Source organism: Camelus dromedarius, chromosome 4, assembly GCF_036321535.1.
Source record: "Camelus dromedarius isolate mCamDro1 chromosome 4, mCamDro1.pat, whole genome shotgun sequence".
In the NCBI taxonomy this organism is placed as follows: Eukaryota; Metazoa; Chordata; class Mammalia; order Artiodactyla; family Camelidae; genus Camelus; species Camelus dromedarius.
In genome coordinates, this window is record NC_087439.1 from 44779240 (window position 1) to 44802939 (window position 23700).

Here is a 23700-nt window from a genome sequence, read left to right on the forward strand (position 1 = left end):
AGTTCTGTGCTGGGCTCTGTCCAAAGGGAACTCCATCAGGCCCTGTCCTCAGGGTACTCACAGTAGGGTGGCAGAAGATAGATCAAGGACAGCTTCAGTTCACTTCAGAGCTGAGAGCTAAGTGACAAAGGGCCAACCATGCGGAGATGTGGAGAAACAGAGTTCCAGACAGAAAGGGGGCCTCCAAAGGCTCTGAGCCCCGGCTGGTGGAGAGCAAGTAGAAGGCTCGAGGTCCGCATGAGGTGGACTGGGCGGAATGGGGCCGGGCCAGATAAGGAATTTAGAGCTTCAAGTCTAAATTCTTGACAGTGTAAAGAAATGGGGGGAGTGGGTGGGACGGCTTAAGGGTGCATGTCTGGTGGCGAGGAAGGTCACTCAGAAGTCAAGCACACGCTCCTGGACGAAGCTCGGCTTGGCTTCTCTGAGGCGCGGAACTCTGAGCCTCAAAACCGCTTAACGACGCGTCAGAACTGGGAAAGTGCGCGAATTACCTACAGGAACTTTGGGCCTCGGCGCCTGCCGTAGACGTCGTGACAGAGGCGCCTCGTTGCCTCGGAGCCGGCGAGACGCCCCTCGGCCCTCTGCCACCGTGGAGAACGCTGGCCGCGGGCTTCGGTCACCATGTCGGTGCTGGACGCGCTTTGGGAGGACCGAGATGTCCGCTTCGACGTGTCCTCGCAGTGAGTCGTCAGGATTCCCCCAGGGGCCTAGAGCCTGTAGAGGGCGCCGCAGCGCGGTTTCCGGGCCCGCGGGCGGAGCCTGCGACCCCGCGGCTCATGGCCCCCGCGAGGGTGGGAGGAGGTTGGCGCCTGGCGTCCGCCTCTCGGGAGACCCCTGGCTAGCCGGAGCCCTGCGGCCCTTTCGAGGCCGACGCCGCAGCCAGGCGCGTCTAGATTGTATACAGTTTCGGTCCCGTGCCATCCCCGGCCCCAGGCGTCTCGGCGTGGGGGACCTATCAGGAAGCGGAGCCCAAACAGGGCAGGGGCCACCTAGCTCTTGGGCGTCCCGTACAGCCTAGTGAACTTGGGGTGCCAGATTTTTGTGGTGGAACGAATTTGGTTCAGGGACTTAGGAAACGAGGATTCTGAAACTAGATTTGGAATAAGGACACACATTGTGGGCCCTTAGAAGAATAACTTCAGCTTTCTAAGCTTGAATCTCCTCCCTTGTAAAAGCAGAGAAGTGGAAGTAAGCATTCTCCAAAATTCCTAACAATGCAAACTGTATTTCCATGGTAAGCTTCCATCTAACCTTCACCAAGAAGAAGGAGCCCCCTTTTAGAGCCTCTCAAACAGAAGTCTTGTTTTTTGGAAATTTTCATGTCTTAAAGAGAGAATAGTTAGAAACCTTTCCCCAAAAGTTCAAGGGAAAAAAAAAATGCCTATTTGGGTATTAAGTGTTGGAAAACAGTGAAGCTAAGGTTCTTGAGTTAATGGTTTAGAGCTTCTTAGCCACTTCTCATGATTCTTTATTACGAACAGAATTTTCTTAGGTGGAAAAATGAAATATTAATTTCCCAGGCTTAATTGTGGCTAGATATCTAACACTAACGTGGTCTTAGATGCTTTAAGACATTGTGAGGGTATTTATAAAATTATAAGCCTCAGTTACATATTGCAGACATTCTATGACTTTCTGTTATTCTTGGAGGGTTCTTAGGTCAAGCAGAGGTCCATTTCATGAACATTTTCAGTTAAACATTTATCAAATATTTTCCATGTGCTGGTTACTGTGCTGATAGCTAAAGATACAAAAATAATAAGAAATGGCAACCCCCCCCCCCATTCTAGTGCAGAAGATACATATGGACAACTATTTAAAATGTAAATACCATCCTGGAAAAAATGAACAAAAAGCTAGGGGACCATAGAAGCAGAAAAGTTCATTTTGCCTGAGGAATGCCCTCAAAGAAACAATATTTGAGTTAAGCCCTGACAAATGTGCAGTGCCTTGCCAGTAGACAGGAGGAGCCTATTCCAGAATAAAGAAAAGGAGGGGGGGAAAAATTAGAGACAGAGTCTTGGAGATATAAATCTCATTGGCTAGAAGGCAGGGTCTGGCAGGTAGAGGATGGAGGTGCAAATAAAAAGGGAGATTAGCCAGATTGTGAAATATTCAGTTGAAGATTTTGGACTTCATCTTCTAGGCAGTGGGATGCCGTGGAAAACTTTTAAGCAGGGAAATCATATGATTGTATATGTATTTTCAATAGGTAATTGAGTTGGCTTTATTGAGAATATTAGAAGGCTCTACCACATATTCTGCTAGGTTTTTCTTTCTTTTGACACTCTGGAATGCATTCTATCAGTCAGCAACCTGTTCTTCATTTATTTTCTTTTGTCTCCTTTATCTGATCGTTTAGCAAGTCCTAATGTTGCTTTGCTTTAATCTGTTCCTTCCATAGCTGCATGACTCCTTTCCTCTAGTGAGAAACCTCTGGGGCTTATCCACTGTCCACAGAATACGGCACATATCTATCTGACTGGCATTCTAGGTTCTCCATAATCTGGCTTCTCCTAACTTATCCAGTTATACTTCTCACTACCTCTCAAGATAGACCTTCTTCCCCAGCCAGGCCAGTCTTGTCACATTTCCTTAAATCTTATTTCTGATCTTTAAGCATGAATTCTCCTCTCTCTCTCTTATTTCTCCAAATTCTACCTTTCCTTTAGTTCTGGCATCTCTGCATATCCCTGGTCACTCCAGGCCCCATTGATCTCTCCAGGTTATTTGTTCTTTTTTTGTTTTTTAATTTGGTTTTTTTTTTATGTTTTTTTATGGAGAGTAGGTAATTAGGTTGGTTGGTTGGTTGGTTGGTTTTAATGGAGGTACTGGGAATTGAACCCAGGACCTTGTGCGTACTAGGAATGCACTCTACCATTGAGCCATACCCTGCCCACTAAGTTCTTGAAAATCTTATTTTCAAATACCTGAGCATTTGGTACTGCATCATTTATACTGTTGGCTGTTTTATATGCATATGTCTTTTTTCTTCCTAACTAGATTGTAAGTGTGTGTAGTTGTAGCTATAAAATTAAAGCCTTTATATTTGTTTTAGACAAATGAAAACAAGACCTGGAGAAGTCCTTATTGATTGTTTAGATTCAATTGAAGACACCAAAGGAAATAATGGGGATAGAGGTGAGTATATTTTTTAGTGTATTTTATATTTCTGGTTTAATTTACAAGTATTAAATCATATTATCTGGAGAATAAGATGTGAAACACCTTTATGTATAAACGTAATTGTGAGAGTGGGAGAGTTAACTCCACACAAGATTTTTCTCAGACTTAAAGGGAAGAAAGGGTAAGCATTAAACCTGTAACCAGGAAATACAGAATGTCCCTCAGACTTGGGTCCTTTGGTAACTCCTGATTCTAATATCAACTTTACCTCATAACTGTTAAAACTCCAAGATCCCTGTTTGCAAGGGGCATGGGACAGTTCTGACTTTTGGATCTGCCTTCCCACAAAAAGAATATGGGGTAGTGAAACCTAAGTAGGTCATAGCTGTGCTACCTGGAGCCAGGCTTCCTTTTAAGAAATCCAAGAATAATGCACAGTCCCAAGTCTGACACTTGGAGATGGACATGTGGAAAGCAAGTTAGTGCTGTGTTGTGAAGTCTATTTGTAGGTTAAGTACTGAGAAATCTGTGAGATGTCTCTAAATGTTACTGAGGAGCAGCCAGGCTGGACTCCACAGTCTCTCCTAAACCAAATTTCCCCAAGGCTGGAACTTTTAAAAGTCCAGGCTGCATACATGGAGCCAGTGACCAGTGATAAGCAGGTCTTGGAAAAACATCACTACTGTTTTTCAAGGAAAAACATAGGGGAGGAGGAGTGAGCAGCTTAGTGTGTCTAAAAGGGTTTTTAAGGGGAAAGGAGGTTTAGGAGGGTGGGACATAATCCTCTTATTAAAGAGGAAGGTGGGGAAAAGGAGCAGACCTAATTCAAGTAAGAAGGATCAGTAAATCCAGAGAAGGAACAGTTACCCTTATTAGCAGAACAGATAAGGCGGATCAGTAAATACTAGAGATGGAGTGGTAACCCTGATTGGCAGAATGTGTTCCCTGCAGCCCTTTGAGTGGCTGCTTCCTTTTGGAGCCTTTCTTCTGGTCTGCTCTGAGCCGTTATGTGGGCAGCAGATTCAGTTGTGGGCCTTTCTTCTCTGTGAGGGGAACCTGCTACAAGCAGATCCTGTCAATGGCTAGAGTCCATCCTTAAAGGAATGCTTAAATGATATTTCTAAAATGCCTCCCACTGTCAGCCAGGCCCAGGTGGGATATGAAGATCTAGCAGTGAACAAGAAATCTTCGTCTTTGCCTTTGAGGGTGGAATACTCATCTCTAGATGGCCGGATCTTGACAAAACCTGAATTAACTTAAAGAGGCCAAAAGGAAGTTTGGTTGTTCTCATACAGATTGGCAGGAACTCTTACGTGACAGTTCATCCACCAGTCTAAACAAAGACTATGGGCACTCAATGAATGCAGAATCCTGTATTAGCACTTCGGCGTAGCGGGTGTAAAATACCTCCCTGGCCAGAAATCTCCAGCACAGTTCCTGGAAAGCTTTGTGTGCTGAACCTGTAGGAGAATGAAACAGCCATAATTCAGTATTTCAGAGATAAGGAGAGACAGGGACAATTATATTTTGGTGTTTAGGAGGACAGAGAGAAATGTCCATGCCTGGAACACTGGGTTTGGAGTTATAGATAGCATGGGGTTCTTCAGCAGAAAAGAGGCAACGTAAAAAGATAGAGAGACTTGTAGGGGGTACACCAAGAACAGGAAAATCAGGTAAACAGAGTTGGTTGGTATTTTTGTAAAGCAAATTCCACTCCATAATTTTTCTGGAATCCTGTAATAGAAAAATATCAAAAAGAATTCGTAAATGTCCTTGGCTTAGAGCTGAGTCGTAGAGACATAATGTTACTTAGGTGAAATGGCATTGGGAAAACACAAATCAGTGTATCTATAGTAATAAAATAAGTCATAAAAATAAGTTTGTAAAGAATTCAGATATTTAAAAAAAATTATAGCAGTTAACACTTAGAATGTTTACTATTTGCCAGTCAATGTTCTGAATCTTTTTTATAATATGTGTAATCTCATTTAATACTAATAAAAATAATAAAAAAAATGAAGTAGATGCTATTATCTTAAAATAAGGAAACTGAGGAATAGAGAGGTTAATTAACTTTTCTAACATCACACAGTTAGTGAATGATGCACCAACTGCCTGCATTGCTTTCTAAACTGCTAGGATCACATTCTCTTCTCAGAATGTTTTAGTTCTTCTGATTTCTAGTTCTAAACTGAAACCCTAACTCTACTGCCTTCATTGCTAACAGATCTAAGTCTGAATTTCTTGGTCTGGCATTGACGAATGTCCACTTAGTCCACAAACAACCTTTCCTGCTTGTGCTGCTGTCTTCCACTTGTCTCTCCATGTCCAGCACCCTTCTTCACCCTTTCCCCCTTACACTACATCACAGGGCTCCTTTCACACTGTAGCTTTTGGTTGGAAGAGTCATGGCAGAAGATCAAGTAGGGCAGGAGAGTGAGGTATGGTTCTTTCTTTGCAAAGCATCAGCTCTAGAGGACTCCTGTTCCTTCCGGATTAGGTGAACTGCTTCCCATCCTTGTCCCTCTGGATCTGGGGCGGTAGCAGATCTGCTGCACTCACTTACGGTTCTTAACACCCCACCTATACCATTGTAATACGTCCTTCTGTAAAAAAATCTCAGTCATCCTAATTTAAGTGAGCCATCTCTTTCCTGTTTGACCCTGACTGATAGATGCAGTGTCTAGTCTTCTATGATCTTGTGGGAACTTCACATTCTAGCCATGCTGAGTGACTTATTATTTGTCAAACATACCAAGTAATGTTCTGCAGGTTCTCTGGAGAACACCTTCCTTTGTCTTTGGAACCTCCTATCCCATCTTACTCCAGCATTCACACAGGCTTAGTTTTTCTGATTTTAGATATGCTAGGGGTTTTCAGGGAGGAAGGAGTATGACATGGCTATAGATTACTCAACAAAAGAATTCCATGGTTATAATTTGTTGAAGAAATATGTTAAACAAAGTTAAAAGAGTTTTTTAGTTCAGGATATCTCAAAACTATCCAAATATGCTACTTGTATTATAAGTTTGTAAGACACATAGTTAACCATGGACAGGTTTACTTGACTTTTTTTTCTTGGAACATCTACAGGGACTACTATTCCACAGGACAGACTTTGAGAAATGAAGTTTATCTAACTTTGTACATATTTCAGTGTAACAACATCAATTTGAGTCAAAGAATGAAAAGCATAAAGCCTTCAACAGACTTCAGCCTAGCTATAACTTTATATCAGGAAAAAATTTGCTCACAGAAAAAAAAAATAAGCTGAGTATATAACTATATGGCTCATTTAAGTGAGAATTGCTAAGGGAACGCTCACATGGCAGGGATTCACGTGTATGTGAGAGTTCTTTGAGAAGTGTGATTTCCCTCAGTGGCTTAGTAATTATACTATCCCATACTCATACTCAGTTGTACACATATAACCTGCTGGGACTTCTATCGAGAAAAAAAAAAAAGCAGTACAGAGTTTTCTCTGTCAGCTTGAGTCACACCAAGCTGTTGGCAATGAATACCTTTATCTCTTTTGTAACTATCAAAGTTTGTTTCTCTGGGATTCTGAATCATATATTGTATACCTTGCACAGGATAGACATGCACAATAAATATTTTCAATTAAAATACGTATGAGAAACATCTGTCGGTGTTGCTGCTGGTACTGGGTCAGAAGTTTCATGTCCATCTCATTCTGTACTGCAAAAGTAGGTCCTTACTTAAGGTAACCTGTTTTTCTGTTTGTTTGCTTTTAGGTAGACTCTTAGTAACAAATTTAAGAATTATCTGGCACTCTTTGGCATTACCCAGAGTCAATCTTTGTAAGTATCTTTGTTAGAAGCAAAAAAGAAAAAAGAATTTGTCAGGTGAGCTTACACAGTGGCTCTTGATACAAAAACAAAACAAAATAAAACAAAACAAAAAAATGATATCATGAAATATGTGGAAAATTTAAATTGATAAAAATGTAAGAAAGTCTAGACTGCATCATAATGCAAAAGGAATGTTTTCACAGTATGTCCATTTTGTTTCTTGGACATACACGAGATTAGTGCTTTTACATTGAGTGACTTTTTGTTTTTGTTTCTTGCATGTCTTTGAAACTTGCTATAACCTGTTTCAAGTAATACAAAGAAGGGAGATCTAAATTCTCATAAAAATACGACTTCTCACTGTGTTAAATTTTATTTCACCGATTTTTTAAAACTACTGAAGATTATCCAGCTAGACTTTTTCTCTTGATGTTGTGGTGCTAAGATTTTTAGTAAATAATACAAAAATATAAAATACTGTTAGAGAAGCAAACTTTTTCTCCATGTTATTTATGTTTTTGTGTGTTCAAAAGAGGCAGAATTAACTTCCAAGTCCTTTTAATTATTTAACTTAAATTTGTAGTTATTTCATAAAAATGTTTTAAAGTTGTATTTTTACATATATTCAGTTTTTTAAACTTTAAAGTTCTGTATATATAGATTTTTTTCCCCTCATTTTATTGTATAATGTTCTTTAAATTCTTTGCTTTTGAATTTTAGCTATTGGTTACAACTGCATATTGAATATTACAACAAGGACTGCTAATTCTGTAAGTCTGAAAAAATCTTATTGAAATATATATAGTGAAAAAACAGTAGATATTTGAGGTTGATATTTGTTTTCACTGTAAATGAGAAATTGCTCTTAAAATCTGAAGTTTTAAATAAATTTGTCCTTACAGAAATTACGAGGCCAAACTGAAGCTCTTTATATACTAACAAAATGTAACAGTACTCGTTTTGAGTTTATATTTACAAATTTGGTTCCTGGAAGTCCTAGACTTTTTACCTCTGTGATTGCAGTACACAGGTATGGTAATATTTATGGATTTTAAATAGTTCTATGATATAAAAGTTTAAAGAATAAAGTTTAGACATGTGGTGCTATCTTCCTCCAAGCTCTATTGCAGATACCCTGAAGATACATGGAAGAACACATTGCATTACCATTTCATAAACACTTTGAAGGTATTGATAAAACACATAATGCTGCTGAGGATTCTATTAAATGCACTACCAAGGTAGTTAACAATGAAATAGAGAATTCATTCTATGTAGATAACCAAGTTGGATAATTCAGTTAAGAAATTAAGATTATTTTTCTAACAGTAGAAGGCATGTTTGGGTGATTTCTTTAAAGAGTTTTGTTGTTTTGTGGTTCTTGGTTTTTGTTTGCTTAACTATTCACTTTTTACTACCTCAGCTCTTTTTTTTTTTAATCAGCCGAAGTACTATGATTTTTTCTAAAAGCTTGGCTAAGATGACAGGGAAAATATGTGTATATATTTGTATATTTTTATATATACAAAAATTTATAACCACACAGATAGATATAATATATATACCACTGTTTTAATTTAAATTTCTTTCATTACTAATAATGTTGAAATTTTTTTATTTAGCTATGTATACTATTCTGTTGTAAATTTCTTGATTATGCTCCTATCTGTCATATATGTTGCAAATTTCTTAGTTTCCTAGTTTATTTGATTTTTTAGTTTTGTTGATGATTTTTAAAATCTATATAATGGTTTAATTTTTTTGAGATACAATTTATATAACATAAAATTTACCATTTTAGCGGGGGAGGGTATAGCTCAAGTGGTAGAACGCATACTTGGCATGCAGGAGGTCCTGGGTTCAATCCCCAGTACCTCCTCAGAATAGAAATAAAAAATTAAACTTAATTAGCTCTCCCTAATAAAAACAAAAACAGAAACAAAAAATTTACCATTTTAAAGTTTACAGTTTGCTAGTGTTAGAATTACAGTTGGTAGTTCACAATGTTTTATCACCATAACTCAATTTTAGAATATTTCCATCACCCCAAAAAGAAACCCCTCCTAGTAGTCACTCCCCATTTCCTCTTCCCCATATCCCCTGGCAACCACTGATTTACTTTCTGTCTCTATGGATTTGCCTATTCGGGGCATTTCATATGAATGAATGAAATCATACAATATAGTGGCATTTTATGTCTGACTTCTTTCACTTATGTAATGTTTTCAAGCGTGCTGTGTATTGTAGCATATATCAGTACGTCATTCCTTTTTATAGCTGAATAAGATTCTGTTGCATGGACACATATTTTGTTTGTCCACTCATCAATTGATAGATATTTGGGTTGTTTCCATTTATTAGCTATTATGAACAATGCTGCCATGAATATTGGTGTGCAAGTTTTTGTGTGGAAACATTTTTTTAGTTCTCTTGGGCATATACCTAATTCTTACCTCTTTATTTCACTTTACTTAGGGAAGTAATATGAAATGGAGTCTGTAGGAAGCAGGGAAGCTGCTTTTCTTTAATAGTATAAAAATGTGTTCCCCCAAACAATTTATAACTTGAATAGTTTCCATTTTTTCTGCTAGTTAAATATTGATGATTACAGCATTAAAGGAAATTAAAATTTATAGGCAAATGCTCAAATCCTGCTCTTTCACAATTTGTATGTTAAAAGATTAAAGTAAAGATCAGAAGTTTAACAATGCATATCGTAATTTATATAAATGACTTCTAAAGTTATTCAGGCTAAGAAAACCCTCTAGTTTTATTAAAGGTGAAATAAGTTTACATTTTTGTGGCGTTAAAATTAGAATTAACCAAAAGTTAATCAGAATTTTCTTCTGTTTTTATTATTTATCTATAGGGAGACATGGAAAGAAAACAAAATTATCAGGATTTTATTACAAACACAGATACGTACACTGTCCTAGGGTCCCTTCTGTAGTTGGTAGAGATTCATTCTAATTTTCTGTACAGAGGTAGATGTGAGCATAATGTTTTTCAGGTTTCAGTGAGAAGAGTAATCTTACTCCTATTTATGTTAGAAGAATAACAGTGGCCTTTGAATGAAACAGAAAAAAAGGGAAGCTTTTTGACAGAAAAAGTAATTTCCATGCCTATTTTTACAAGCATTGTTTTTCAGCTTAAAGAAAAGATCTGTTTCCTCTCATTTGTGCCATACTATATATATTGCCAAAATTAGACATCTGAAAAATAGGTTACTGAAATGAAATGTGTAAATACTATGCTGAAATGACAAAAAACACGTACGAAAGATGATAATTACCAGAATTTATTGAAAAGAGAAAAATTTTAATTTACCTTAGTAACTATTTGAGTGATACACAACTGCATATTTTTGTAGATAAGTAAACAGAACCTAAGAAAGTCACATTTTCAGTTTGAGTTAATCTTTTGTTTGTTCTTTTTTATAGAGCATATGAAACTTCTAAAATGTATCGTGATTTTAAATTGAGAAGCGCACTAATTCAAAATAAGCAACTAAGATTATTACCACAAGAACATGTGTACGATAAAATCAATGGAGTATGGAATTTGTCCAGTGATCAGGTACCATACAAAGAACTAAGGAACCTTTTAGGGTGGTGCTTTTTTGGTGGTCATTTTCCCATTTATGATTAGGTTTGTATATTTATTTAAGGTTAGCATTATAGCTCTTAATAAGTTAGCATTATAACTGTTGATATAAAATAATATTCTGATTTTCATATTTTTATGGTTTTTGTGCTCTTTTTAGCAACATTTGTTCTGTGTAGACTATAGAGCTGGAATGGACCTTAGAGATCATCTAGTTCGGTCTCCATTCACACAGATGAAAAACTTGGTCCCTAAAGAATCATATGACCTCGCACATCTAGTTTGTCCCCTAACCATGCTCTTTCCCCTATATTGCACTACCCTCCACATTGTGGTAACTTTTGCTGATGGAGGAGAGCCATAGGGTGGACAGTCACGGAAGCCTTGTAATCCAATCTTTATGGAATTAAACATAACTCATTTGGTGACTCCAGCCATTATTGTAACTTTTCATTTGTTCTTGAAATTATGACCAGATGAAATACATATGCCACTAATAGCTGGAATAAATAACAAATCAATTTCTGGAGAAAAAAACCTGCCTCTTACTAAGAATAGTTTCCAAATTTTGTGTGTGTTACAACCTAGATTAGACTGATAACCGAGTGGTAAAGCTGCAGCATTTGACTGAAGAGCTTCTTGCTAAACATTGAATCATAAACTTAAATTGTAAATAAACTTTGCTCATTTGAAAAGTTCTAGTTTTAAACTATGATAAAGATTCTATAGGATATAGACAGCTCCCCATCTGAATAACTTCTCCTCATCAGGAGTCAGAAAACTTTATAAAGAGCCAGATAGTAAATATTTTAGGCTTTGAAGACCCTATAGTTTCTGTCCTAACTTCTCAGTCCTGCCACTGTAGTGTAAAACCAGCCGTAGACAATCTGTCGACAAGTGAGCATGGCTGTGGTCAAAAAAAGTTTATTGTGGACATGAAGTTGAATTTCACATAGTATTCATGTGTCATGAAATATTGTTCTTTTGACTTATTTCCAACCATTTAAAAATGTAAAAATTATTTTTAGCTTGCATACAAAATGTGGCAGCAGGCCAGATTTGGTCCACAGTCCATAGTTTAACAACCTCTGCTTTAGGTCACACTTAGATGTCACTTTCAGAAAGCTGCCTTCTGTATGTTCCTGTGCAGCTAGTAGGTACTGATGGTGTAATCACAGTCTAACTCCAGGCTCTCAGTCATCTAATTGCACTGCCATCCAATGAATGGTGAAGTCATTAACACTCCATAATACTCAACTCTGGTATTTTATGCTGCTGTGATAATCAGAATTATTCTAGTATTTAGAAAATAAAGAATAAGTATTCAGACATGATCACTGATGTATCTCTAATTACTCTCTTTTACAGGGAAATTTAGGAACCTTTTTTATTACCAATGTGAGAATTGTGTGGCATGCAAATATGAATGACAGTTTTAATGTCAGTATACCATATCTGCAAATTGTAAGTGCATGCATTTTGATGACCTTATTTTAATGCAGAATAAATAATTTATGTCCAACAGTTAATAGGACTTTTGGGATTAGATGAGTTCTCTCTCCTTTTTTAAGTGGTAGCAGTTTAGCTGAGAGCATACTGTAAGTGTTGATAATAGAAAGGATCCAATAGTATCTAACATTCAAGGGAAATAGCACCATTATCAACTTGCTTTTAAGAGAGAAATATACTGAATTCTAAAAATTTAAAGTTATCATACGATTAAGGTGATTTTTCTTAGATTTAATTCAAAGGACTTTAGCTACTAAAATTTTCCACAACTTTTCCAGGAGGCAAGTATAGAGTGGTTCTTTGGCATGGCTTCAGCACACTGATCCACACACTTTTGGCTCTCTTGCTACTTTCTGCTCAAACCCTTTTAAAGCCAGAATGAATTCATTAATTCTGTGAATGAACTGTTTTCACTGTATTCAGATACAGATATAATATATGTATACATTTATTATAAGCTGGATTCATACTACAGGTTTGGTAAAAGGAATCAAGATGGTTTTTCATGATAATGGTTTTAGCCTAAACTAAATTAAAGCTGTTAAAATTTAGAATAAGAACTAATTACATCTGAGACTAATTTGTTTTGGGAACAGATAAAGGTGGTTCTTTTTACTCTGCCGCTGCTTCTATAAGTATGTGATTCAGTGAAACAAATAGTAAATTCCAATAAATTGAAGAATTTCATTTTATGTATTAAAAAAAAAAAAACCTTAACGGATTCTGGTGCAAATTAGATGAAACATAAAAATAGTTAATGAAAATCCTGTGAGGTTATCCTATGATAATCACCCTTATTGTAGGATATAAGTAGTCTTAAGACTAATTAGTTTCATTAATAAATATTGAGTACTCAATACAATATATATGGTATCTGGAAAATGTCATTTTTTTAAGAGACTTCTTGACCTATGAGAAGGATATTCTTTGCAAACTATTCCCAAGCCTATCTTTTGCTAAACTGTTTGATTTGAGGTACTTTAAAATGTCTGGTCATTCATTTGCCAAGTATTGAAAGCCTACTCTAGGCTCAGTGATGGAACTCAAGAACCAGTACACTTTGCCTCAGCCATTGCGCTGACTCCAGTTCCTGCCATCAAGGAGCTTTCAGTCTGGTGGAGAAAAGCAACACATTAAGTGGAAAATCATAGGATCTGACAGGAAGAAAATTATTTCTGACCATCAAAAGAAATACAAGAATTTAAAATCATAGCTGGGAATATGTGACAGAGTCTACATAGGTTATTTTATAAATTATGTTTGTATTGTTTGTTCCTGTTTTATATTGCGTTTACCTGTGTTATAGCTTGCCTGACCTAGCCTCTATTATGCTGAGTAATTACTGAGTAGTTAACAACCTTGTGCTTTCTGTTCTTCAAGTAGGATACTTTCTGTTATTTAAGAATACAGTTGCCAAATACGGACTCTGGAATGAATTCAGCCTGGCCCTAACAACTTGCAACCTGATATCATTACAGTCTGTCACTGGGGAGTTCAGGTTCTATTAACTTCAGCCCTTCGCCTCAGCCATTGCACTGACTCCAGTCCTATGGATGTATATTTATATATATTTATATATATCTTCTTGCCGGTTTCTATATCAGATTGTATCAACCACAGTCACCTGGCTAGACTGACAACCAGGATGCCAATGTTCTGTGGTTCTTATCCAGGACTGGGTATAACTGGCAGAGTATGTAGTCTAGATAGAAGGTCAGGTTTTCATAAGTTACCGTTTAGTGTGTGTGTGTATGTATGTGTGTCTGTCTGTCTGTCTGTCTGTCTGTGTCTCTCTCCATCAATCTCTCTCTCTCTTTCTCTCTCTCTCTCTCATTCACGGCTTCCAATGCCCATCTGTCTGGAAGTGTGATATGCCATGACCTACCACAGAATATTACCCTTCTCGGACTTTTGGTCTGCTGGTCATAATATTAGATCCTCCATGGTTCTCTCTAACCTTGCTAGCAAGTACATTTTGTGTCACTTTCTATAGTCCTGTGTGTCATTATGCTTCTCCCCCTCAACCCTCCTCCCCAGCCACTGGTGTCACTTCACTGCTCATCTCCTGCCAGCCAAGCTTTGTCCTCATGTCACACTTACTTGTTGAGTTAATTACATTTGACCTATCCTAGCCTTCCTTAATGCCCAGTGATGGATCTCATACTTATTTTTTTTAATAAGTGGAATGGAGGTACTTTAAGAATTTAGCCATCTATGATGTAAGAAACAGAAGGCACATGTGACTTTTAAAAACTAACCCAGCCTTACAAGCCACAAAAGACACTGGCTCTCCATAACTAAAAGATTATTGGCCTTTGATTTAAAATATTCAGAAAGTTGTGGACACCCTGAAGTGGGGAAGATCTAAGTCAGAGAATCTTGTACATTTTTCAGAGATGTCATCTTTGTTATGCCTAATTCCAGTATGAAAATTTCATTTACTTGATCTCTTTGGGAGTGTAATGAAAGAAAGAAGGAGAATTCTGTTCTTTAGACTATGAAAAGTAGTTACTGTGTAAAAGGTAAAAAACCTATGTTGAAGAGTCACTACTATCAGATAAAAAAACAAGCTTTTTTTTTTTCTTTTTCATTACATCTAGCGGTCAATAAAGATTAGAGATTCAAAATTTGGTTTAGCTCTTGTCATAGAAAGCTCTCAGCAGGTAAGATGCTTCATATTTTTATTAATAGATTTTTAAAACTCTGTGACAGTCTTTATTTTTAGTTGTATTTATGTAGTGACCAGTTTATACCCAAGAATAATATTAGTTGTAATATGAAATTATATGAAGAATTTGAAATCATATAGTAATTGTCCCCAGAGAGGAATCCTGCTTATGTTTCTCTGTTGGGCAGACATGTATTATAATTACAGTCAAGTGTCATTATCTCAATCTTTACATAACCCTATGATACAGTTACTATTTTTCCCCATTTTACAGTCAAGGAAACTGAGGCTTGGGGATGTTAGGAACCTTGCCCGAGGTCTCATAACTAGTAAATGGTAGGGCTAAGTTTTGATTCCAGGTCTGACTGATTCACAAGACTATCTTTGGGAAACACAGGTATATACAGATACACACACCTTATTTGAGATTTTATACTATCAAACACAGATTATACTGAATCTAATTATAAACTGCTCTGCCCCATTGTGCATGGTTTTTGCAGAGATACATTTAAATAAAACATTTACTTATTTATAAACTCTTCTAAATTTAAAGTTTAAACATGAATGTCTACTCACACTCCTTTCCTCTGGCCTGTAGATTTGTAGCTGCCATTTATTGAGCTCTTACTGTGTTCCAAGAACTGTGCCATGTCATATATACGTTATTATACTTAATACAACTTGATAACCATTTTAATGGTTAGAAAATTAAAGCTTAGAAAGATAAGGGAAATAAGTTTCCCAGCATCATACAGCTAGTAAATTTGTTGTAAAACCAGGATTTGAATCCCAAAATGTTACACTTCTCCAATTTTGAACACTTCTCCAATAAACTGTTATGGTCAAGTTTCTTTTCTAGTTCTTCAAAGAAATAGGCTCAGGTACACTATTCCCTTTCTTCTTTTAATGTTTAGTCTATTCCTTTTCAAGGTCTAGCTCAAGAAAAACTTAATTCCCTGGGCCTTCACAATCTGCAGTGTATTTTTTAAATCTTGAAATATTAGTTTTGACATTTACAGATGAAATTATGTGATATCTAGATATACTTAGAAATAATCCTGAGTAGGGTGATGGGGGGAGACTTGGGGGATGGGGAAGTTATAGATGGAACAGAGTTGGCCATATGCTGTTACTTGTTAAAGCTGGATGATGGCCACATGGACGCTTATTGTACACTTTTATTTTTGTATATGCTGCATGCTTTTCATAATAAAAATTTAATTAAAAATCATCTTATATATTGTACTCTGAAAAAAGGACAATTAGAGCTATATTTTATCATATTTTGTAAATACCATTCCTCAGGCTTATTTTTTATTTTTTCATTATTTTTTCTTGTAGAGTGGAGGATATGTTCTTGGCTTTAAAATAGATCCTGTGGAAAAACTACAAGAATCAGTTAAAGAAATCAATTCACTTCACAAAGTCTATTCTGCCAGTCCTATATTTGGAGTGGATTATGAGATGGAAGAAAAGGTAATTTGTTTGGTGTGTGATACACAGAGTTTGCTGAATTCCCTTTATGCAATCTGTAAAATTCAGATATAAACATACTGTGTACAATTTAATTTTAAACTATGTTTAAAATGATGAATTACAGACCCTGCTCAGTGAGCATGGCCCCTGGGCCAACACTGATTTGTGCCTACCACCTGTTTTCTCCCTGGCTGCTTCAGCATTCATTCCTACCCATCTTGGTGAACAGTGAATCTGAAGAAGTCTCCATGTGCAAGGCTCTTCTGATGCAGACAGACTTAAGCCATCCATTAGCGTTTGGTTAAACTTTATAGGCCTCACAGACATCATTCTTTTCTCCCACCGTGTTATACAATATAGCAACCTCAAAAGTGCTCTGTCAATATGTCCTGTGTCCATTCTTATTCATCAGAGCCTCTTCATTGCCAATTATGAGGTATTTTGAATATCAGACCCCACATGCCTCTTTGCCTTCCTCATGAATTCTGGCTTCTGCACCACTTCCTGCTCTTCAGGTACACCAGCCATCTTTTGGCTTTACTTTTCAGCCTCTGCAGCTGGGCCCCTCGTCATCTGATGTATCACTGGTGTCCTCACCAGCCACTCCATTAGAGACTCCTCGCTGTCTGTGCTATCAGCGGTACCCTTGCCAGAGGCACTCTATCACAGGCCCTCTTGCTGTCTGTCCACTTGCTGGGGTCCTCACTGTATGCTCTATTGCTTGTGTCCTTGCCATCCACTCTTTCATCAGTGTCCCTGCTGGTACTCAGCATGTTGAGACATATCACAGAACACATATATTATCTGTCTCTTCTCCTGCTCTTGGACTACAGCATGTGAACAGAGAAGATAAAGAAATAGGGCTGGGCAGCTGAGTACAGATTCATACTTTCTGACTTCAACCTTGCTATGCTCCTTATATTGGATTTGTTTCTCTCCCTGTCCCATTCCATATATATCCCCTTCCCCTTCCAGCTGAAAAGTCTCCCTGGCTTGTTGACACCATATTATACACACACTCTAAGAATTTCCTCCTTAACCATCCTTTTCTGCTTTCTTCCCAGCCTGTACTTCTTTCAGCATTCTCCCTTTCACTCTCCCTTCTCTGTATATCCCTCAGTTGTATCACCTGCTCCTCCCGTTTCTGCAACTTGTACTTCTGTGGATGACTTCCAAATCTTTCTGATCCTGGCATACTCTCTCAGCTTATCGTGGTTCCAAATATTCTTGAATATATTCTCATATAAATAACATGAATTGAGTTTCTCATTTTGAAGTTTATCTTCGTAATTTAACTAAGTAAACAGTTTTCCAGATCAGTAAGATGCACTGGGACATGGTTGAGTATCTCAAACTTGGCATAACTCAAATGGCATCATTTTTCTCAAAAGCAGTATCCTGCTGATTTATTTATATATTTATTTTTTACTACTTATTTTGTTTGTTTGTTTTTTGAGGTTCTTTGGTTTTTTTGCTTTTTGGGTTTTTTTTATTGAAGTATAGTCAGTTTACAATGTTGTATCAATTTCTGGGTTACAGCATAATGTTTCAGTCATCCATATACATACGTATGTTCGTTTTCATATGCTTTTTCATTATAGGTTACTACAAGATACGGGATATAGTTCCCTGTGCTATACAGCAGAAACTTACTGTTTATCTATTTATATATAACTACTATTTTTCACATTGCAAAGTCAGCTGTGCTCAAAACTTTGGAGTTTTCCTTGTTTATTTTTCCCATTATCTTATTTTACACAATTATACCAATCTCTTCCCTGTTCCTATCCCTTTCTTTGCATTCAAACTGCAGTTTCTGTTACTACTTTTGCTTGTAGAATAATGCTGTAGAGCAAGCATGGTCCTTGAAACCTGGCAAACTTAACTTCAGTCCCAGTTTCACCATTTAGTTGTGATCCTAGGCAGATTTGAGCTTCAGTTTTCACGTTATAAAATGAAGATAATCTCACAAAGTTATCGATCATATCTGTACAGTAAGTGGGATGTGGCAGACACTCAGTATGTTAGTTATCCTACACATTCTCTCTCCACCTTTCATTTCTCCTCTTTCCCCCTTCTTTGGCTCCCAGGATATAAGAATAACCAGCCAAAACTTTGTCACCTCAAGTAAGTCCTTACTCCAAAGCCACCTCTCCAGGGAGTTCTTCCCTGACTTTCTATCTAAAACCACAGCCCTCATCACTCTTCTACCCCTTATTCTGCTTGCTTGTTTGCTTGCTTCTTGCTTGCTTTATTTTTGGTAACAGTAATCTGTCTCCTCCACTATAAATAATCTCCATGAAGTCAGGGATTTTTGTCTATTTTTCTTTAATCCCTGTATCTCCAGCAATCAAAACTAGCACATAATAGACTCTTAGTGAATATTCATAGTTGCTGAATGACTGTGTTGAACACCTGCTCTTTGCCATTCACTGCTCTGAGAACTTTATATGCATCATCTCATTTAATCCTCCCAACACCACCATGAAGTATATCATTATTATCATTATTATACTTATCTCACAGTTAAGGAGACTGAGGCTTAGATAGGTTAAATTACTTGGACACAGTCACACAGCTCTGAACATGGTTGAAGCACTGGCTGTCCTTAGACTGGGGAATCCCATCACTCTCTGGCCAGCAGTACACTTCACACTCAGCCCGCCCCCACCAATTACCTATAAATAGTCCAAAAGCCCTAGGACGGTATTAAAGAGTTTCATTAGACTCCAGTCTATCTTTCCCACCTTTTCTGCACACAGTGCCTGGTTCTGTAGGCTGTGTGCTCCCCAGTGCTGGAGAACACTGTTCACATAGACTTCAGTGTGAGTGATACTCCTTGGTATTGTTCAGTACAAAATTCCTGCATAGCTCCTTAAGTCCTGTGGGACTCCTATATTCTGACCATACTGGACCATTCATCATCTTCAGCCACATCCTGTGGTTTCTCACCTTTATGATGCTGATCCCCTTTACCAGGAATACCCTTCCCCTAATCCTATATATGAAATTCACCCTTCTCCTAAAAGCCGTAGATTCCATGCCAGCCTTTTCTTCATGAAAGTTTCTGGGATGCACAAGCCAGAAGTTATGCTGTCTCTGAACTGTTTTATTATAATAAATATTACATTTGTTACAGCTACTTTATGTAAGTCGGACCATATAATACTATTAATATTTGACCATTTTTGACTAACAAAAATGGCAGTTTCGTATAGTTCAACCTGGTATTTAGTTATTTGTAATTGTGTTTTATCCTTCACTCCACTCCCACTACATTACACACCTTTTGTAATAAGGGCAGAGACTTTATGACTTTGGTTGTACCGATATGGTGCCTAATACACTAAAGATATTCAAATATTTTAAACATGAATAGATATAAGCAGTATATTTTATTCTGCTTTACTTTTAGAATATTCCATACAAATCTTAGTTCCTTTTTTTAATAAAGTCTATTTAATGACTGTTTTGAGGAAAATTGAAAATTTGCCATGACACAAAAGTTAGGTTTTTTAAAAAACTATCAGGTAATTTTTAACTATCAAAAACTCAGATAAAGTCCAATGAGTTTTTCTTTACCAATATCTCTAAGTATTATATTAAGTATGTGTAAAATTGTCATTTTAAATCTTTTGATCATACTGACTTCATATTTAAAAGCTTAGGTTCAACTGACTCATTTTTTTCATGTTAGTTTTAATAGAATATAAATTATGTAGTTGTTTTTATAAGATTTGAGTAGTTTGTAACTGTGATATCCTTTTACAAGTATTTACGATTCTCACAGCACATTTTATTAAAAGTATTTGTTTGATTAACATTGTCTCTTTGATGCATTTTAACACCTACTGATTTTTAGCCACAGCCCCTTGAAGCTCTGACAGTTGAACAAATTCAAGACGATGTAGAAATAGACTCTGATGATCACACGGATGCTTTTGTGGTGAGCGTCACAAAGGAGAACTACTAAATTTCTTGTGATTTTTTTTTTTATCTGAGTCACATTAAATTAAATAATAGATTAAGAGTGTAAAATACGATAGAACTTGACACTTTTAAGAGTGTCTTGGGGAGAGGATATAGCTCAGTGGTAGAGTGCATACTTAGCATGCATGAGGTCCTGGGTTCAATCCCTAGTACCTCCATTAAAATAAATAAACCTAACTACCTACCCACCAACAAAACAATAAAAATTTTTTTTAAAAAAAGTATCTTAAACATGAGTTGGAGAGTGATTTTTTTTTAAGTTAGGGATTATTGAGGATTTAAGATATATGAAAAGTTTTTTCATACCTTAAGATAATAAATTACGGTAATACAGTTAATTAATTTAAAATTTATACTTTCCATTCGTAATCTTTATGAGATAGACCTCCCTCCTTTCAATTTATAAGTATATTATCTTAAAAGATTCTGTTTGAACAGTAAAACTTGTTTCCAAATTTGTATTATGTAATTAATAGCCAAAATAATAATATTGCTTTCTATGATCAATGAATCTGACTAGAATACCTCTCTGGGAACATATATTTTTAGGAAAAAGTGTGAAATAAGTGTAAAATATTTAATTATAAACTGCTACTACCTCAATTTATATACTTGCTGACACATTGAAGCACTAATTGTTTTGTTTTGCCAGCATCTTACTCAACCAAAAGTAGAAATGAAATTTTACAGCTGCTGTCATTCTTTTTATCTCCTTTCAAGTTAACAGTGCTAACTATATGCTAATTACAAAGCACATTTTTTAGCGCTTAAGGCATAACTTTTGAAGACATTAATAATGATTGACAGAAGTGAACTCTGCAACCAGCATTGTAAAGATAGGTGAGAAGGCCAGTACACACAGTAACAGAATGACAAATACAGTTAGTCACAGCATTGTTCTAGAAATTAATTACCTGTTCCTTAGCCTACTAACCTATTATAATATTATATGTCAAGTGTGTGAAATATAATTTTCTTTCTGTTATAGGCTTATTTTGCTGATGGCAATAAGGTAAGGATATTTTACCTACAGTATATTTTTAAAAACTTTCTATAGTCTAATATTTAGTATTCACAAACTTATGTGAAACCTATTTTTTGTTTTTTCCCCCTCTTCCTTGCCCACCTTCTCTATTCCCATCTCATCCTCTTATCTCCCAAAAAGCAACAAGATCGTGAACCTGTATTTTCAGAAGAACTGGGGCTTGCAATAGAGAAATTGAAGGATGGATTCACCCTACAGGGACTTTGGGAAGTAATGAGTTGATCTTGAGTTGAGCTGGATTTCTATTTAAGGATTTCTCAAGATTAAAGATACTAGTCGCCTGCTATAAAGCGTGGAATAGTTTTTACATTTACAGAAAAAGCTTTTAAGAGAGTTTTTTAATGATTAAGGAAAAACTCATTTATCTAAGATTTTACTGCCAGTCTTCTAAAAACTATATTTGAAATTGTAATTGAAATGTACCTGGTTTGTTGTAAATATGTTTATTTTGTACCTAATACTTGTTAATTATTAGTCTGCAGATATTAAAAGACTGTATCATGTTGGGTTTAATAAAGAATTTATGCAGCACCATTAAATGTTTTGAAAGTATTATTTAAAAGAATAAGACTATTCTTATGGAGTAATCAAAATACTGCTTTTTTAATTATAAAAATATGGTTTAAATATACTATCATATAGGTCCAAAAGTCAGTCAATTCTAATATATTAAATTACAAACCTTAAACTTGTCATTTTTAGGTAATGATTTCTGAAAAACTAAAAATTATAGCTAACTCTGGAGGATATCAACCCCTATGTAAAGTTTTAGGCAGTATTTTGTAAATAATTTCAGTGTAGTTTTGGCAAGAATACATTTATTTTGTAAGGAAATAGTTTTAAATAGTTGTAAATAAATAATTCATTTATTGACTTTCTCTTTGTACTCATCGCAACTTCTTTGAAGTTTTCAAAAATACAGTATTTTCTGATTTCTTGGTCAGGTAGAATTTGGTGACCTCTCTGGCATCATTGTTTTTTTGCCACTGCTTCGGTATAAAGCAACATTGTAAGGAACTTTGTGAGAAACTTTAGTCAAATCGTTAAAATTAGCCAAAGGAGCCCTCTTTCTCGAGGGAAAAAAGTGAATGTGTAAAAATATTTAAAATAAGATGCAACTGTATGCACAACCACAGACACACAGGACAACCAAGTGCTAACCTAAGTTTAATAAAAATCAATGAACAAAAGCTATAATTTGGATTCTTCATCTAAATAGGAAAGGATTTCTACATTTTTAAGGGATGGAGTCGCAATAAACTATATTGAGAGAAAATATTGCTTGAAAAATTCATACAGGTCACAAAATGCTGCTAGGAATATTGTTTCAATAGTTTTTTCAAGCAAAAGAGACTATAAAATTGCTAACTAGAAAGGAATAATCTCTAACGTCACATCATGGGGTTTGCATCTGACTCATTAATCTTTTCAAATGTTAAGTGTTACATGTAGAGAGAAATGAGTCATTTATTGTTTAAACAAGGGAGCAGCTGTTAGTTTTTTCTAGTGCGTTAAAACCTTTAGTGGCATCTATAAATGGAAAAAGAGTCAATGAGCTCTTCTCTCAGCTGTTGTTTTAGCAGCTGACAGTGCCATTGAATTCACCATGATATAAAATAAGAAAAAATCTTTACTCATGGATGGAGACCTTTAAGTTTAAAAATACCTAATTACCTGATCTGGGGCATACATTCATTCGACAAATATTTATAGAGTACCCATGAGGCCCTGTGGCTATAGCACTAAACACAATAAAGCTCCCCCAAATCCCTGTCTTTATGGAGCTTAAGTTCTTTTGAGCATGTTTAAGAATACCAACCTTTGAAATTATGGTATTTCTACTGCCCCACTGAGTTCAAAAAAGTGACAATATCATTTTGTAATATAATATTTAATGAAGAAATATACAATGCTATCTGTATATAAGCAAAGGATCATTTTTTTTCAGATCATGCCTTCTGCATCCCATAATTAATATGTTGTGTTCTAGTATAATCAACAACTTAAATTACGATTCTACTTATATATTCTTTTTGTGTTCGTGTGTATTAAGGGCTGTTTTTCAAATTATAACAGTGATGTAGCACTTCATCATTTTTCTCTGTTCTGTTGGTAACATTCTCGTGGGGCTACATCTGTTCTATTTTTTAAATTTTTATTTAATGAAAGATCAACACTTAAAATCACAAAATATCTTTAGTGATCATACTGTTATTTATGTGGATTTTTTCTTTCCCTACTGTTGACGTTTAACTATTTTTTCTTTTCTGGTCCTGATGATTCCTTTTAACCTTTTGTATTTTTTTTTTTTTTACTTATTTTATTATAATAGTGTTTGCCACATCAAATCCTTTTAGAGCAAGGCAGGGTGTGAACAAATTAAATAATTTTATAATTTAATTCAATACTAATTATAGTTTTTCAACTTAAGGATAAAGATAATTTAGGATATCTTAAAAAACTAGCAG

At 35.9% G+C, this 23700-nt stretch overlaps 1 protein-coding gene across 3 annotated transcripts; it reads left to right on the plus strand.

Annotated features, from left to right (window-relative positions):
- The first annotated feature begins 522 nt into the window (after window positions 1-522).
- Window positions 523-22110, plus strand: BBS5 (Bardet-Biedl syndrome 5). 3 transcript variants are annotated; one of them, XM_010982483.3, is made up of 12 exons: window positions 523-680; window positions 3059-3141; window positions 6882-6947; window positions 7659-7708; window positions 7841-7968; window positions 10379-10514; window positions 11910-12005; window positions 14651-14713; window positions 16063-16197; window positions 20060-20143; window positions 21176-21199; window positions 21353-22110. In XM_010982483.3, exons 1-12 carry the CDS (start codon window positions 622-624, stop codon window positions 21452-21454), a joined length of 1026 nt encoding a protein of 341 aa, XP_010980785.1. In that variant the 5' UTR covers window positions 523-621; the 3' UTR covers window positions 21455-22110. The 3 variants fall into 3 exon arrangements, with proteins under 3 accessions (XP_010980785.1, XP_010980786.1, XP_064340960.1); XM_010982484.3 differs by lacking the exon at window positions 14651-14713; XM_064484890.1 differs by lacking the exons at window positions 11910-12005; window positions 14651-14713.
- The last annotated feature ends 1590 nt before the right edge of the window (window positions 22111-23700 follow it).

Coding starts and splice junctions, on each gene's coding strand:
- BBS5 (XM_010982483.3), top strand. CDS start 622: ATGTCGGTGCTGGACGCGCTTTGGGAGGACCGAGATGTCCGCTTCGAC. Junction 7,709..7,840: donor CAACAAGGACTGCTAATTCT/GTAAGTCTGAAA, acceptor TTGTCCTTACAG/AAATTACGAGGCCAAACTGA. Junction 12,006..14,650: donor GTATACCATATCTGCAAATT/GTAAGTGCATGC, acceptor CATTACATCTAG/CGGTCAATAAAGATTAGAGA.